Raw genomic sequence first — 15861 nt, forward strand, 5'->3', positions numbered from 1 at the left:
TTAAAACAATGCTAAAATCCCATCTCATTCTAGAAAGAATGGCAATTATCAAGAAATCAACCAATAACAACTGCTGGTGGGGCTGTGGAGAAAAAGGAACACTTCATTGCTGGTGGTAGTGTAGACTGGTGCAACCACTGTGGAAATCAGTATGGTGATTCCTCAAAAAACTAAGACTAGGGTCAAGGATATAGCTCAGTGGCATAGTGACTGCCCAGCAAGCACGAGGTCCTGAGTTCAATTCCTCGTATCCCCCCTGCAAAAAAAAAAAAAAAAAAAAACTAGTACTAGAGGTTCCATTTGGCCCAGTTATTCCTTTTTTGGTATCTTCCCAAAATAATTAAAAACATCATACCACAACAATATAAGCACACCTGTGTTTATACTAGCACAGTTTGTAATAGCTAAATGTTAGAAACAGCCCAATGCCCATGAACCAATAAGTGGATAAAGAAGATGTGGTTTTTTATACAGTGGAGTACTACTCAGCCATAAGGATAAACTTGATACATTTCTAGGTAAATGGACACACCTTAAGACCATACTCTTAAATGAAATAAAACAGACACATGTGTGTAAATATTGCATTATTTCTCTGGTGCGAGAAACCAAAAGTGTAAATAAGGACCAAAATGTATAACAGGTACTGTGAAATAGGAAGAAAATGTTCAAATGTGAAGGGGAACTAGGGAGGGGGAGGGGAAAGGAAGGGAAAACAAAAAAGGGAATAGAAGGAAAAAGAGAAACAAAGCTTTGTAAATAAAGAGGGGAAAGTGGGTTGAAGGGAGGGGAGGAAGGGAAAAAAAGAATCAAGATACATTATGTATAGGTATAATTCCATATGGTGAATGTTATTATATATATCTAAAAGGTACAAATAAAACTAATTTTAAAATATTAGAACAGCAGTGGCCATGGCTCAGAGAGCATCCGGCAAGCACAGGACAGCCCCACACACCCAGAGGTGCTTCGGCCACAACAACGGGCACAGATGAGGTGAGCAGCGAGGCAAGGACAGCCTTTCACTAAAGCAAAACAAGCCTTTGAGGCTTTGTGGGTACTCCATCGCCCCATTTTTTGCTTTATATTTCTCAGCACATATCACTACTGAGTCTATGCTAAAGGAAATAACACTTAGCTGCCCCGGCTTGGTGTATCTTCTAAAGTAAAAAGAAAATGCTATCACATCAACTTTCAGTGTATATCCCCCCAAATTTAAAAGTAGAAAAACATAAGAAAAAATATCAGAAGGTAGACAATAGCAAGATAATGATGATACTCCTACCTAGTCATAATTGAAAATAATGTGCTATTATATAAAACACTTCTTAAAATCAATGTTGGTTAAGTAGAATGCAAAAATAAAATCAATAAAACCACCTTGTAGAATTTCACCACCAAACATATACTAAATTATTGAAAACATGGTAAAGTTTTAAGAAACACACTCATAGAAAATATAATTAATAGCAGAGGCGCGATACTACTGTTATTCTTCAGCATGAAAATGAAGGATGGCACAAAGTATTTTGGATGATATAAATACACGTATTTGAAATCTCAAGAATATGTTTATCAATTCTCTATTATTCTCTAGAGTTCTACGAGAATCCCTGGAACAGTTCCAGTGGCCAAAAAAATCTAATCTCTCAGGATATCAAAAAATTCTTGCAATATACAGCAGTGAAGTATTAGCTGGGAAGAGCCAAGATATACAGTTAGATAGTCATTCACTCAAATATGCATTCCAGTCACTAATTCAGCAACTCATTCACTGACCTGTTCAGTTTTCCATTCAGACATTCACTCATTTTTTTCATCTATTCCTTCACTTACCCTCAGGATAAAAATACTGAAGCCTCCCTCCTATATCCAAACCATGAGGGTACTGCTAGAAATGAATATGTACTCTTTCTCTTAAAGGATAAACACAATGCTACCAGAAGAACAGAGACCTCTTGATATGGACTTACAGCATAAGGAAAGACATAGAATTCACTCAAGGAATAATATATAGGAGAGCAGAGAAAAAGAAATAAAAATCTAGCTGAAATATGGTCTGAGGTTAGGTTTTGAATGGGTCAAGTTTATTTCATAGGCTGCAGAACTCAAAACTTTAATCACTCTCACACATTACTTTTACAATTTCTGGTACCTCTGCATACTATTTACTTAAATTTTATTTAAACAGACATTTTTACCGCATTAAAATTTAAAGTCTCACCGTATAAGAAGAAAAGTTCTATCACTTGATATAAAGAAACAGCAGACATGAATATAATTGAAAGTAAGTACAACTAATTAAATTAAAACTGTTTCTCTGAGCACCACTAGAATCATCACTAATGGCACACTTCACATTTTAGGCAAAGTTGCTCAAGGTAACAAGAATCACTCAGGGTTTTTAATCAGGAAAGCTAAATCTCCACAGCTGTGCCTTACAAAGATCACACCAAAGGGAGGGTGACAAATGGATTGGCAGAACTAAGCACCAGTCAGGGGACGCAGTTCAGAGTTTGCTGTAACACCCGCCAGAGTGGATCAGGACCTAAGCTCAAGGGGAGGCAGGAGACGGACGGAAGGGTCACATAGGAAAAACAGACGACACAAAATGGACGGATTCTCCAAGACTCAGGAATGGGAGAAATAATCCACCTGAACATATGCACCATACAGACAGAAGCAGAGATAATCACACATTCAGTCTCCACTGAGGCAGAGAGAATTAGGTGAGACAAGGCAGGCTTTGAGTGTATCTTGCCTGACATACTCAATAAAGGTAACTGTTGTTATGCTACTACTACACCCTTTAGATCTGTATCAGCTCAAGTCCATACCCCACAGCTCATGTCAACAGTGCTGTCCCACAGAGCATCACAAAGGATTTACACCTGCACACCCTGCGTGCTACCCTAGGGACTAGACTGATGCCAAATGCTGAGGTGAGGAGGGGCAGTATCTGTGCCTTCCACCCACATGCCCACTACTCCCCCAACAAACACAGGCCATTTCCCTAGCCCAGCCCAGTTTCCCCATTCCTTACCTTGGCTTATTCTGAGGCAAGGCCTTAGCATCAACTGCAAACATTTTGGAAACAAAGATAATAACTGGAGCAGTATCTTCACTTCCACATTTCATAAAAGCTAAACAAACAGTAAGCAAAAATGTCACATTTTCTCCCAGTTATTAAAAAATCAAAAATTTCTGGAAAGCAATCAAGATGTTTAGAACATGAAATCATCTATATATAACTTTTCATAACCATGGCCAAAATTCCATTTAGAAAGATTGCTTGGAAAGAATAACAGAACAGTAGAGCAAGAGCAAAAGTTGGCAAAAATGACAAGAGAAAAGCCAAACTGGAAGGGCGAAGGACGGCCGGGTAGGAGGCTCTCACAGTGGAGCTGAAGCTATGGAATGGGGTCAGCTATGCACTCATATCCAATAGAGAAGAGACAGAATTAAAGGATGTTACCAAATGTCAACAGTCAGTAGGTAATTTGTTAAAATAAGTAACACTCAAAAGCTTTTCCAATCCCTCACAAAATTAAGTTTAAAAATAGACAAAAATATTATATTCTAATATAGTAGTAACAAAAATTCTTATAAATACTTAGGGGTCGAAGGTGTAGCTTAGCAGTGAAGTTCTTGCCTGGCATGCACAAAGCCCTGTGTTCAATTCATAGCACCTCATGGAAAAAAGGAAGAAATTAAGCCTGAGTACTATAAAGATACAAACAGCAATTTTCTTTAAATATATAAACTTTAACAGAATTTCCTATCAACATATGGACATTTTTCTTAAACTGTGCCTGAGGCATAAAACCACTGGTTAGTAATTGTAAAAAATCACCCCATATCTAAATAGACTGTACATAAGACTCAAACATGCCAAAAAAAAGAAAGAAAAAACTGTAGGAAGAATTTAACATACATCTAAGTCTTGCCAGCAAAACCTACAGTAGGCTCTGTGATGGAGGACTTGTGCTGACTCACATGTTCACAGGACCCCTGGCTGCAGGCAGAGAAGATACTACCTACAGGGAATCCAGAGCAGAAGCAAGGACACTGGATAGACACTGTTATGATAACCAGGTGAGCAATGTGGCTGCTCAGCCTAGGGAGGCAGAAGGAGAAATGATGCAAGTGCTTGTATTTTGAGTATAGAGTATTTCAACAGGAGAGTAAGTGGGATTTGCTGATAGCCTGGACATGGGGATGTGAGGTTAACGTACAAGCCATATTTGACTCTGATGTTTGGGGACTCAGCAAAGGAAAGGATGGAGGCCCCTCTACCTGAAATGGGAATCAGGAGTAGGAGCAGGAGCAAGCATGGGGATAAAATAAAAAGAAAGCTTTGCAATTTGTTCAGTTTGTGATGCTTCTCAGACAGGCACATAGAGAAGAAAGTATGACAGCTGAACACCTAAATGTGGAGCTGAGAAGGTGTGGACTGCAGGCACAGATGTGGGAAACTATGAACATATCCATGCCACTTGAAGCCCTTTGATTTGATGAGACCAACAGGAGCATGACTGCAGTTAAAAGATGAGGTCCAAAGACGGAGCGCTGCTTAGGACATCCCCAATTTAGGAAGTCAGACAGAAAAGAATCCAGAAGAGATCACAATTAAGCACCAGAAAAGAGATCAAGAGAGACAGGAGGGAGGCAAAAGCATTTGGAAGCCAGGAAGTCCAAGGAGGAGGCAGGCACCAATGTGTCAAATGCTGGTGAAGGATCTGGTCAGAAGAGAATGAGACGCAGCCCTGACATCTAGCAAAGTGAGACTCAACAGAGACCCCATGCGAAGCAGCAGAGGAGTTGTCTGGGAGGAGGGGCTACAAAGTCAATAGAAAGGAAAGAACAGAACTGAAGAGGTAAACATACACAGCACCCTCAGACCCTGGGACAGGTGCAACCCATCACAGGGATAGTGTGCACAGAGGTCCCAGGAGCAGTACGGCCCCTGGAACCACTTTTCCTCAGTTCCTAGGGCCACAGTCATGGCTGTGATGCCACAACTCATCCTGGCCTTTTGGGAGGATGGAATCTAGCATTATTAAGAAATGGGATCTGGGCAGCAGGAAAGAAGCTCAGGGTCGCTGGTGCCTACCCAACTGGCTGAGCAGAATGGCTATAGTGAAAGTGAAACCTTGGAAGTGAGGGACAAAATCAATGAAATGGTCATTTGTGGGGGTGAACACAGGGAAAATCAGCCATTTTCTAGACTGGCATTCAGCGATCTGGTCTAGAACAGTTTGATGTGAAGAATCAACGAGTGGTCTGAGCCCAGATGGTCACCTCTGCCTCACCTGCTTTCAGGGCTTGAGTCTCCGGGGGAAGAGAGTCGAATGTTTGTGATCCTGTGCACATCAGCTTCTCCACCCTCTCAGATGCAATGTCCAGGGGACTGGGCAGTTTCTGGCACACCATGGCTGCCTGATGTTAAGGACTGAGCTGGCAACCTCCATGAGGGCAAAGACTAACTGCACATGAGGTCTACATAAAAATTCCCCGGGCTGTGAAGCAACATGGTTTTACGAATCACACCTCAAAATGTACACACAATTTCAAGGTGCTCCCAGACAGGATTCTTATGATAGGTCCCCTCCCCGGTGCCCCATGGAACTCGTGAGAGCGAACAGCTACAGGTGACCTTGAAAGAAAAGCAGTTATTTAACAGAAGCACCTAAATTGTCTATTTACATATACTTCTTAGTGGAAATATTTTTATGTTTACTAAACAAAAATGTCTTTTTAAGGAACATTAGTATTAACATTAATCAGTACTAGTGTATTAACTTTTAAAATATGAAATACAGTTTTATGGTAGAATACTAAATAAACAGAGAAGTCTTACTTTGCATTGGAGTGTGTTATTTCCAGAGTATGATTTAGCTGCTAATTAAACACTGCGTTTCCCTGTATTCTGAGAACCACTTCACTGCAATCCATCAGCAAAAGGATACAAAGAACAGCGTGGGAGATGGGCAGCCACTGGCTGCAAATGGCATTGATCTGAACCTTAGGGTCTGAATGCCGGGCCTCTCGGGCTCCAATCTTTAATCCTAAAGAAGTCACTATTTTCTCAATTTTCTCTTTGTCCCTGCAGTGAAGAATGGGGGTTGGGGAGGCATACACAGATAACCATGAGTAACAGGGAAAAGAAAGGTAATATATTTGACCTCCCCTCCCCCGCCACACACATTATTCTTTCAGGAAAGCTAAGATGGCTGACAGGATTCAGCCACACTGAGGACTCCCCTGCCTCCGTGCTTCCAATGTACCCTTCAAAACTTCTCCTCGAGCACTATTCCACAACTGCCTGAAGGGATGCCAACTGGTAAAGTATTTTACAAAAAAATGCTGAAAAGTTATTATTCTACCTTATGAGTAACTAAGAAAGTAAAAAAGCCAGCTTTCTTTTCCACTTATACCAGGAAGTTATTTCCCAAGTTTCCCATTAATGATTTTAGATTTCAAGCACCTCTGCTACCTTAATGACTGTTTTTTAAAACTGGGTTCACAAAAACAAAGGGCCAAGGTTTTTTTTCACCCCTTTTATATCATCACCTCAGCACTATAAAATCTTAACTGTTCTGCCCCTCCTCTCCCACCCTCCACTTGGGTTTAAATTACTCCCATGCCTGACACACACTAGCTCTGTCCAGAGTCTCCATCTGTCTCAGCTTTCTGAAGTATGACTCATCAAACCAGAAAGCGAGGCAAATTACACAGCCCAAAGTTGCCAAAAGATAAACAATTTTACAACAGGCTTACTTTTTCAAGACAGCATCATATAAACTCCATATATTTTCCAGGATCAACTGTACAAATAAAGGTTTCTTTCCTTTGCCCTGTACAAAAGAATATACGGTCTTAAGCTCTTGCACATTAACTAGACATACACATATTCATTCTCAATTGTTTCATTCCCCATATGTCCCAATTCTACTCAGAAACAGTTATTTGACGGTAAAGACAAAGAATGTTTCAATGGTGGGAAGAATGTCCTAAGCAGGCACTCGTCCCCATTACTACCCCTCCCCTAATACTGGGGACCAGGGCAGTAAGCACGGTGTGACCTTTGGACAGACTTAGCTCTGTGGCTGGCCCATCCAACAATACCACCAAAGCAACATGCAGCATCCAAGCAAGAGCTACATGACACCTGCATGTGTGGGGGTCCCTCCACCTGTGGGCCTTGAGTTAAGACTAGAGGATTGTTCTGAAACATATGAATTGTTCTGAAACATATGAAAAAAATGTTTACAAGGTGTTATGGTTTGTGTCCAGATGTCCCCCTATAATAGGGAAGTCTCATGCAGTCATGGGGGGGGTGCTTTTCAAGGTGGCTGAATCTGGAGTTTGTGATCGATTCATTGTCTAGTGCTGGGATTATAGGAGTGAGTGCTACACCCACTCTAGGGTGCATCACTTACATATAAGAGACAGAAAGAGTCATCTCTCACACTCCTCCCTTTTGCTCTTGTTGCTTTTGCTGTCTTATAGGTGCCATGAACTGCTGCCCTTCTGCCATGCCACCCTGCTTTGGAGCTAGATGATTATCAAACTGTGAGCTAAATAAACCTTTCCTTCCTTAATTTTGGGTATCGGGTATTTTGTATTAGGAATGAAAGAAAAGTACCCAAGACACAAGGAGAAGAAAATTTTTTTAAAAAATGCCCTCCCATTTCCCTTACCAAACTACTTAGACAAACTCTCTCACAAATACATGGGATGGACTATAAATCAATACATCCTTTCTCAAGATGACTGGCAATATATATAGTATTAGGAAATTCAAAGTTGTTGCCTCCAAATGCCTGATTTTAAGAAAGCTATCATGAAGACAAAAAAATTTATGCACAAAGACATCTATCGTAGCTTTACTATCAATATAAAAACAAAAAAAAACTATGTCCAATTGCTGGAAAATGATTACATATATGGTGATATTTTTAAAAAGCAGAAACAGGTTAACTTCTGTGACAGAAGCTACTCTAATGAGTTTATGTGGACTATTTCATATAATCATCCTAAATGTGCTGTAAGTACTAATACCTCAATTTTACAGAATACAATTTTATTTTATGGAAATAGCAAGACAAATGCCACTGAGCCCATGAGTAATGGAACAAGACTTACACATGCAACTGACTCTCAAGCCACGCTCTTTCCCGCTTAGCTGCACACACCCCCTTTGAAATTAACGGTTTATGAAAAGCTTTTGAGAGCAATGGAAGATATTCATGATGTGATACCAAGCAAAAAGGCAGCTACATTAAATAATCAATCCAGAGATGTACCCATCTAGCATAAGACGATGAAGGGCAGGCCAGGCATGGTGGCACACACCTATAATCCCAGCACTTGGGAGGCTGAAGCAGGATGATGGCCACAAGTTTGAAGCCAACCTGGACTACAAAGTGAGCTGAAGACCACCCTGAACTATAGAGTGAGACCCTGTCTCAAAAAGAAAAAAGAAACAAGAAAAAGGGGGCATTAAAACTATATCACTAGCAATGTTAGCTTCTGATTTTTCTTCCTTCCTATGGTTTCATATTTGTGAATATTTTCTGAAAAGAATATAGTATATGATTTTCAATCATATCAAAGAAATTATAAAATCCTGAATTTTACATTAAAAACTAAAGCTTTAAGAAAACTATCCTTTGAGGTTACATGCTCACAGCAGTCTGACATCACCTCTACAGAGGGCTGGGTGAGAGGAAGAACTTGCCTCTGCTCACCACCACATGGTGACCAGAAGACAGCAGCCCATACAGTGGTACCTATGAGAGACATGCCTGAGGAGGCATACAAATGCAAATGCAAAACATGTGTCTTCAAGTGCCCAGGACCTAAAACTTTTGGTATTCTAAAAAAAAAGAAAAGGCAGTTCTTTGTTCACTGTATTTACTTTTTTGAGATAGGGTCTCATGGTGTTGCCTACACTGGCTCCAAACTCCTGTCTTGGGGACTGGGATACAGATCAGCGGCATAGCGCCTGCTTGGCAAGTACAAGGTCTTGAGTTCAATTCCCAGTACCAACCCCCCCTCCAAAACAAACAAACAAAAACCCTCCTGTCTTAGTTGCTCAAGTAGGGGAACTACAGGCACATGCCACCATCCCTAGCTTGCTCCATGTATTTAAAAAGATTAGGAAAAAATTTTTAAAATTAAAAAAAAAATTAGGGACTCTTTATAAGCAGGACATAAAACTCGTAAGACTTTCTCAATTATATGGAGTAAAAAAAAGTCTCCCATGAACTCAACCTACAAAAAATACAGCTGAAATACATCTACTGAAGATTTTACAGTACAGGTTTTCTATTACCAACAATCAAAACATACACATAATACATTACCTGATCACCCTTCATAATCTTCTTAGCCTTCATATTTATATAATAATCTCCCCACAGGGTTTTCAAAAGAACTTCCTTTTTGATACCAATTTTTTGACTATAGATTTTGGCAAAGTGCTCAATTCTAAAAGAAAGCCAAGAGTTCATGTTATTAGTAACAACAATAAATATGCATATAGCTAACACTTGGGTGCTTCTGCAACAGGTACTAGTCAAAGTTCTTGCCAAATATTACTGGCTATAATCATTCCAATTATCTTACAGATTGCCCTCACTTTACAGAAAAGGATAATGAAGCACAAATGTATCACACAGTGGTAAGTTGGAGTTCAAACTCAAGTAGTCTGACTCCAAAGCCCATCTTCTTATCCAGTATTCTACATTAATATGAATTAGAATTCATGCTATTCCTCCCTTAATTTTGATATATAAAAAAGGAAAAGGAACAAAGGTGAAGGAAATGTACGCTCCAACTGACCATCACATCTGTGCAACAACAGAACCTTATTCCAGGTCTTCACTGCTATACGTGACAGTTGCTCACAAAGGAGATTAACTTTAGAGCTAGAACCTGCCCAAATGAGTTTCTCAGCATCCTGGATTAAATGGAAAACATACACAGACTTATCTAACTCTCATCAGACCATCAAGAAAGCAGCCAGCACTATGGCCTCCACCCATGCCAGAGCACCCAATCAACACCTAAGGGTGCTTTGTGTATCACTGCATTGTCTGGAACAAAGGACCTAGGAGACACCTTCTCTGCAGAGAACTGTTTTTAGTCTAAGACTGAGCCTATAACTGTTGAAGGTCCAGTATCTTAAACGATGCCTGCTGAAGAATATTCTCTCTCATCACTCCTTTTTAATACTGTACTGGAAACCCAAGCTAATGCAGTAAGAAAAGGAAATAAAACTATAGTGATTATAAAGGAAGAAATAACCCTACTGTTTACAGATGGCACAATCATCTCTGTAGAAAATCCCATAGAATTAACAGCTACCACTGGAACTAATAAGCTGCTATAGCAAGGTTACATATAAGGTTAATATACAAGTCAGTCACTTTCTACATATATCAGGAGTGAACAAATTCAATTTGAAATTAAAAGAATAATACCATTCACATTAATGCCCCCCAAATAAAACACTGAAGTATAAATCTAAGAAAATATATATACGAGCTACATGAGACAAATTACAAAAAACTCTGATGAAAGAAATCAAAGAACTAAATAAATGGAGAGACTGATCCCCTATTCATGGATAGGAACGCCTCAATACCGTCGAGATGGCAGTTCTTACCAACTTCATCTTCAGATCCAATACAACCTCAATTAAAATTGCGACAAGTTATTTTGTGAGTAACAACAAACTGATTTTTAAACTACATGGAAAGGTGAAAGAGCCAGAATAGCTAACACAAAACTAAAGAACAAAACTGAACATATTAACTATACCAAACTTCAAGCTATAAAGCCACAGTAGTCAAGACAATGTGGTACTGGTGAAAGAACGGACAGACCAATGGGCAGAGTAGAGAGCTCAAAAAATAGACCCACATAAATACAGTCAATTGATCTTTTTTAACAAAGGGGCCATGGCAACTTCACAGAGGAAAAACCGTCTTTTCAACAAGTAGTGTCTCAATAACTGGACAGCTACATGTGAAAAAGAGAAAAAAATCTAGACATAAATCATATATTCGTCACAAAATAACTGAAAATGGATCACAGCCACATCATGTCATCCAGAAGCCGCAAACTGAAACAATACTGAGTCAAATCACACACTCATTAGAATGGCTAAAATCCAGAGCCAATAAAGCACCAAGTGCAGGCAAGGTTGTGGAGAAACAGAAACACCATTAATTGCTAATGGCAAGGCAAAATGGCACATACTTTGGAAAAGAACCGGGCAGTTTCTCACAAAACTAAACATACCCTTACAATATGACATAACAATCATAAACCATGTCTACGCAAAAACCTGCACATGGATGGTTATAGCAGTCCAATCAAAACTGCTAAAACTTGAGAGTAATCAAGGTATCTTTCAAATGAGTAAATGGACAAATTGAGGTACAACCAGACAACGAAATGTTATTCAGCACTAAGAAATGAACTATCGAGCCATGAAATAACATGAAGGCAACTTACATACTTATTACTCAGTCAAAGAACCCAATGGGTAAAAGGGTACATGCTGTTGATTCTAATTACTGGGCATTTCAAAAAGTCAAAACTATGGAGATATTAAAGGAATCATGGTTGCTCTGGACTGGGGAGAGGGAATGATGACGAGGTGAAGCAGAGGAGCTTTATAGAGCAGTGAAACTATTCTACACGTACTACAGTGGTGAATACATGACCCCACACGCCTGTCCAAGTGTGCAAAATGCAAAACATCACCAAGAGTGAGCCCTAATGAGGTCTTTGGGTGATAATGATGTGTCAATGTGGGTAAATCAAGTGTAACAAATATACTAATAGTAATAGTGTATCTATGTGTGGGGACAAAGGATTGAAATCTGTCTTCCACTTAAATTTGATGGGAAGACAAAACTGCTATAAAATATGTACTTAAAAAGGACCTGTCCCATGTCTTGCTCTGGAGAAAGAACGCAATGTTAATGCACTGCAGGTATTTCTTTACAGGTCAGCCAGAAGTGTGGTATTGCTAAAAACTAGGGGTTAATGAAAATTGAGGTAAGCCCCACTGATGTCATTCTTAAGAAGCTGTGATTACAGAAGGAATGAGAAATGTTAAAAGCCATCAAGCAGAAGCTTAGAATCAAAACCAGACACTATAGAAACTGCTGAAAATAAATATCCAATGACCCTTCTCAGAGGGTACTTTTTTGTGTGTTTTGGGGGTTTTTTTTTTTTTGACTTTTTGAGACAGGATCTCACTATGCAGTTCAGGCTGGCCTTGAGTTCACTCTGTGTAGCCCAGGCTGGTCTTGAACTAGCAATGATCCTCCTGCCCCAGCCTCCTGAGTGCTGTAGCCCAGGATGGTCTTGAACTAGCAATGATCCTCCTGCCCCAGCCTCCCAAGTGCTGGGATTACAGATGTACATCACCATGCCTGGCACCACAGGGGTGAGAGAACGCCAATCAGAAACGAAAATCCAAATTACAGTTCTAGACTGCTGCATTCTGCAGGTGAATTCAATTCATTAATTTCTAAGTAATTTGCTATTGTAAGTTTCACTTCCTATTTGATCCAATAGTTATTTAGCATAGGCTTTTAAAAAATTTTCCAAAATGATTTCTATAAAATCTTGTGTATTAATTTATGCATGTTTCTGCCTTTTGAAGGAGGAAATCCCCCTTTCCCCACAAGTCTCCTCTCACTCCAAGGACCTGGAGGCTTCTGCACCTTTCCCAGTAAGGGAGCACCAGAAGGAGCCCAGCAAGGAGAGAGTGAAAGGCCCACTCCCTGGGGAGAATGGTTATTCTTCACAAAGGACACAGCCACCTACTCCTGGTTTCTGGTGGTCTTGCACACCTGCAGCAGGGCAGGGTCTTGCTCCCAGATGCAAGGCAAGACTCTCAGCTCTGCAGCTTTCCATCTGACAACACCAGATTGTGCCAGGCAGGCTGCAGTTCTCCACACAACAAATGTCTCTTGGCAGAGGAACAGAATAGAAGGCCATCACTGGGGCTTGTGGTTACAAGCAGCCTACACTTAATTCTTGCAGGGATGCTTGATTTTTAGGGGTGATATCTGTTGGAGTTTCAGTGAATAAAGCTGAAACTCTGATTTCGGATTGGCAACTTGGTCTACTCTCCGCCACTTAAAACTAGAGAGAATGACTAAGTGATTAACGAATCAAACTTGTTACTTTTTTTTTTTTTTGAGACAGGGTCTTGCTGTTTAGTTAAGGCTGGCCTTGAATTCACTATGCAGCCCAGGCTGGCCTCAAACTCATGGCAATCCTCCTGCCTCAGCCTCCTGAGTGCTGAGACTATAGGCATGCTCCACCATGCCTGATTTTGTTACATTTTCATACATTTTAAATTTGAATCTTTTTTCAGAAACAATATAGGGCTAATTTTTGTATATCCTTCACTGATACTTAAAACAAATCTTATACTATTTATAGGGGCTATGTTTCTAATTAACAAGTTATCAGTGATGTTAAAATCTCCTTCAAATCATGAGCCTACAAAGGTCTACTTATAACTTTGTTTTTGTCCTATGCGGTACACATTATCTGATAAATAGAATTAAGTCTCTTTGCTACTGAAATGTCAATTACCCCTATAAAAATTATCTTAATGCCACAATTTATTTGGCATGAATTTTATTTTCTTATTAACATTGCCAAGTTTGCTTGCTTTCTATTCACATCTGATTGATGTGTCTGAGACCAAGCTTTGGTGGTTAGCCTCTGTTTATTCGGCTTTATATTTTTCTACTTATACAGTAAACTTCTGGATTTGTTTTTTTAAATGAATTTTCCTTCTTTAAAATACTTTATCTCCTTAATGAGGGATTTTGTTCGTTTATTGTCACAACCACTGGCACCAGTTAGATTTGTAGTGCTGCTTCTGTTCATGTTCCCAGTGCATTACCCCAACTATGCCACAGTATCTTCTACCTTACAAAATGACAAATATTCTGCTTGTAATTTTAAAAGTGATTAAAGATTTTCGTAACTCCTAAAACCTCATGAACCATAAATTACAATGGGACATCTGTTCACTTATCTTCAAGCTTTTCTAGTCCACCATGCATTTACACATGCATACACATACATATAATGGGTACACAAATCTCTCAAAATCTTGCTTTTTATCATTTTTATCCTCTTTTTATCCCAGTTACCATAAAATTTGCTTATTCACACCAATTCTCTCCCCATTACAGCTTAGTGCTTTTATTCACTTACCTGTCATTAGTTGTAATTTTAAAATACCAACAGCTTCTAACACAACTTTGCCATTCTTGAATTCTATTTTAATTTACTTCCTTTACAGAGTATCTTCAAGTGAGATTCTCAGAAGGGACCTGCAGAACACACTCCAAGACCTCAATGATTTGTTGCCGATCTTCCTGAGAGACTGTCACATGTGTAGTTATGCAGGTACATACCCTGCTGCTCCCCAACTGATTCAGTGATCATTACTTGGAGGATTCTAAGATTTTGGTGCACAAGATCTCATTGTCTCTTCTTCCCTGTCCTTATACTATAAAGCTGGGGCCTCAGTTCCACTGATCTCAAATAGGAACTTAGATTTTTACTGCAACCCACACAACTATTCCACTGGATTCACTCTATTACCAGGACAGATTTAGGCAGCATACCTGTGTTCACCCTCTAGTCACTCTTCTGAATTATGTCTCAAGGTATAAGAGTTCACGGCTCCATAGTAAATTCTCAAGTGCCCTTATTTTCTTTTTTGGTGAGACTTGCAGTGGCCAACTTTCCATATTCACTAACAATTCAGAAGCAAACTGGAAGAAAAGGTGTCCAGGGATTCCATTTCTACCACCATTTCCCTGTACATTTACACCTCAATCTGTTGCAAACACTGGTAAGCCTAGCTCTAAATTTGACTTTGCCTAACACAAAGGACTCACAGTATCTAAAAATGCCAAAAGTTGAAAAGGATACAGAAGTTACCCATATTCTATATATTCAAGACTCACCCCCATTCCTTCTTCTTCTTCAGTAAACACCTAATTTGCCAGAATGATTAAAATTAGCATAAAACATTAATTATGAAAACCACTACAAGAAAAGGACAAGCCCTCCACCTTGTGGCTCACTAGCAGAATGCTCTCAAATTAGGAATTAGCAAGTATGACCCTGTAATATCACTGGATGAGTTACTGGACTATCTAACTAGAGGAAATTCTTAGACATCATCTTAGACCAACATTCTTATTTTCAGATGGGAAATTAAAGCCCAGAAAGGTGATAATGCCGTGCCAGCAACCATACTGGAAAAGTGTAAATTCTCTGCAGGTTCATACTTTCCCATCTTCATTGTATACCTGAATTTGTTTATGTTCAGTATGACCTTCCAGGCACCAAATGGACTTAGGTTTATAATTTTTTACAAACATGGAAATTATATTATATTATGCTGCTCAAGGCAAAATTTGTTTAGTCAAAAGAAAACTGGTGAATAAACTCCTATTAAAAGAAGAACAAGGAAAAGCCAGAGACTGGTTCATTGATTCCCAAGCCTTGCACTCTGGTCAACTGCTAAATCTTCCTCTTTCCCATTTCCAGGTCATCCTGACATATTTCAGAGCAGACACTTTTTTCTCCTGGTGCATTATTTTTGTTCTATGACTTCTGCAAATTACATGCAAAATTAAGCCCACAACTAGTGTAAATTTCATTATAGCCCCACAATCACGTATCCAAGCCAAAGAAGTTTTTTTCCTCAAAAAAAAACACCTTTTTTCGCAAAAAAATAAACCTTTAATTACAGTTGGATTTAAAAAAAATTCCACAGCTCAACAATGACTA

At 39.4% G+C, this 15861-nt stretch overlaps 1 protein-coding gene across 3 annotated transcripts in view; it reads right to left on the reverse strand.

The window, feature by feature from the left end:
- Positions 1 to 15861, reverse strand: part of Eftud1 (elongation factor Tu GTP binding domain containing 1) — a 131481-nt gene that overhangs the window by 90147 nt on the left and 25473 nt on the right. For 2 of the 3 annotated variants that reach the window (XM_005381461.2, XM_005381460.2), the window contains exons 8-12: positions 9372 to 9495; positions 6781 to 6857; positions 5970 to 6106; positions 5313 to 5435; positions 3044 to 3143 (exon numbers count right to left, since the gene is read on the reverse strand). The exons of the other annotated variant lie outside the window; for it this stretch is intronic. In XM_005381461.2, the coding sequence (XP_005381518.1) occupies positions 3044 to 3143; positions 5313 to 5435; positions 5970 to 6106; positions 6781 to 6857; positions 9372 to 9495 (561 nt within the window). The remainder of the gene's footprint in view (positions 1 to 3043; positions 3144 to 5312; positions 5436 to 5969; positions 6107 to 6780; positions 6858 to 9371; positions 9496 to 15861) is intronic. 3 annotated transcript variants of the gene reach the window in all.

Source organism: Chinchilla lanigera, unplaced genomic scaffold, assembly GCF_000276665.1.
Source record: "Chinchilla lanigera isolate Chin_1 unplaced genomic scaffold, ChiLan1.0 scaffold00015, whole genome shotgun sequence".
NCBI lineage: Eukaryota > Metazoa > Chordata > Mammalia > Rodentia > Chinchillidae > Chinchilla > Chinchilla lanigera.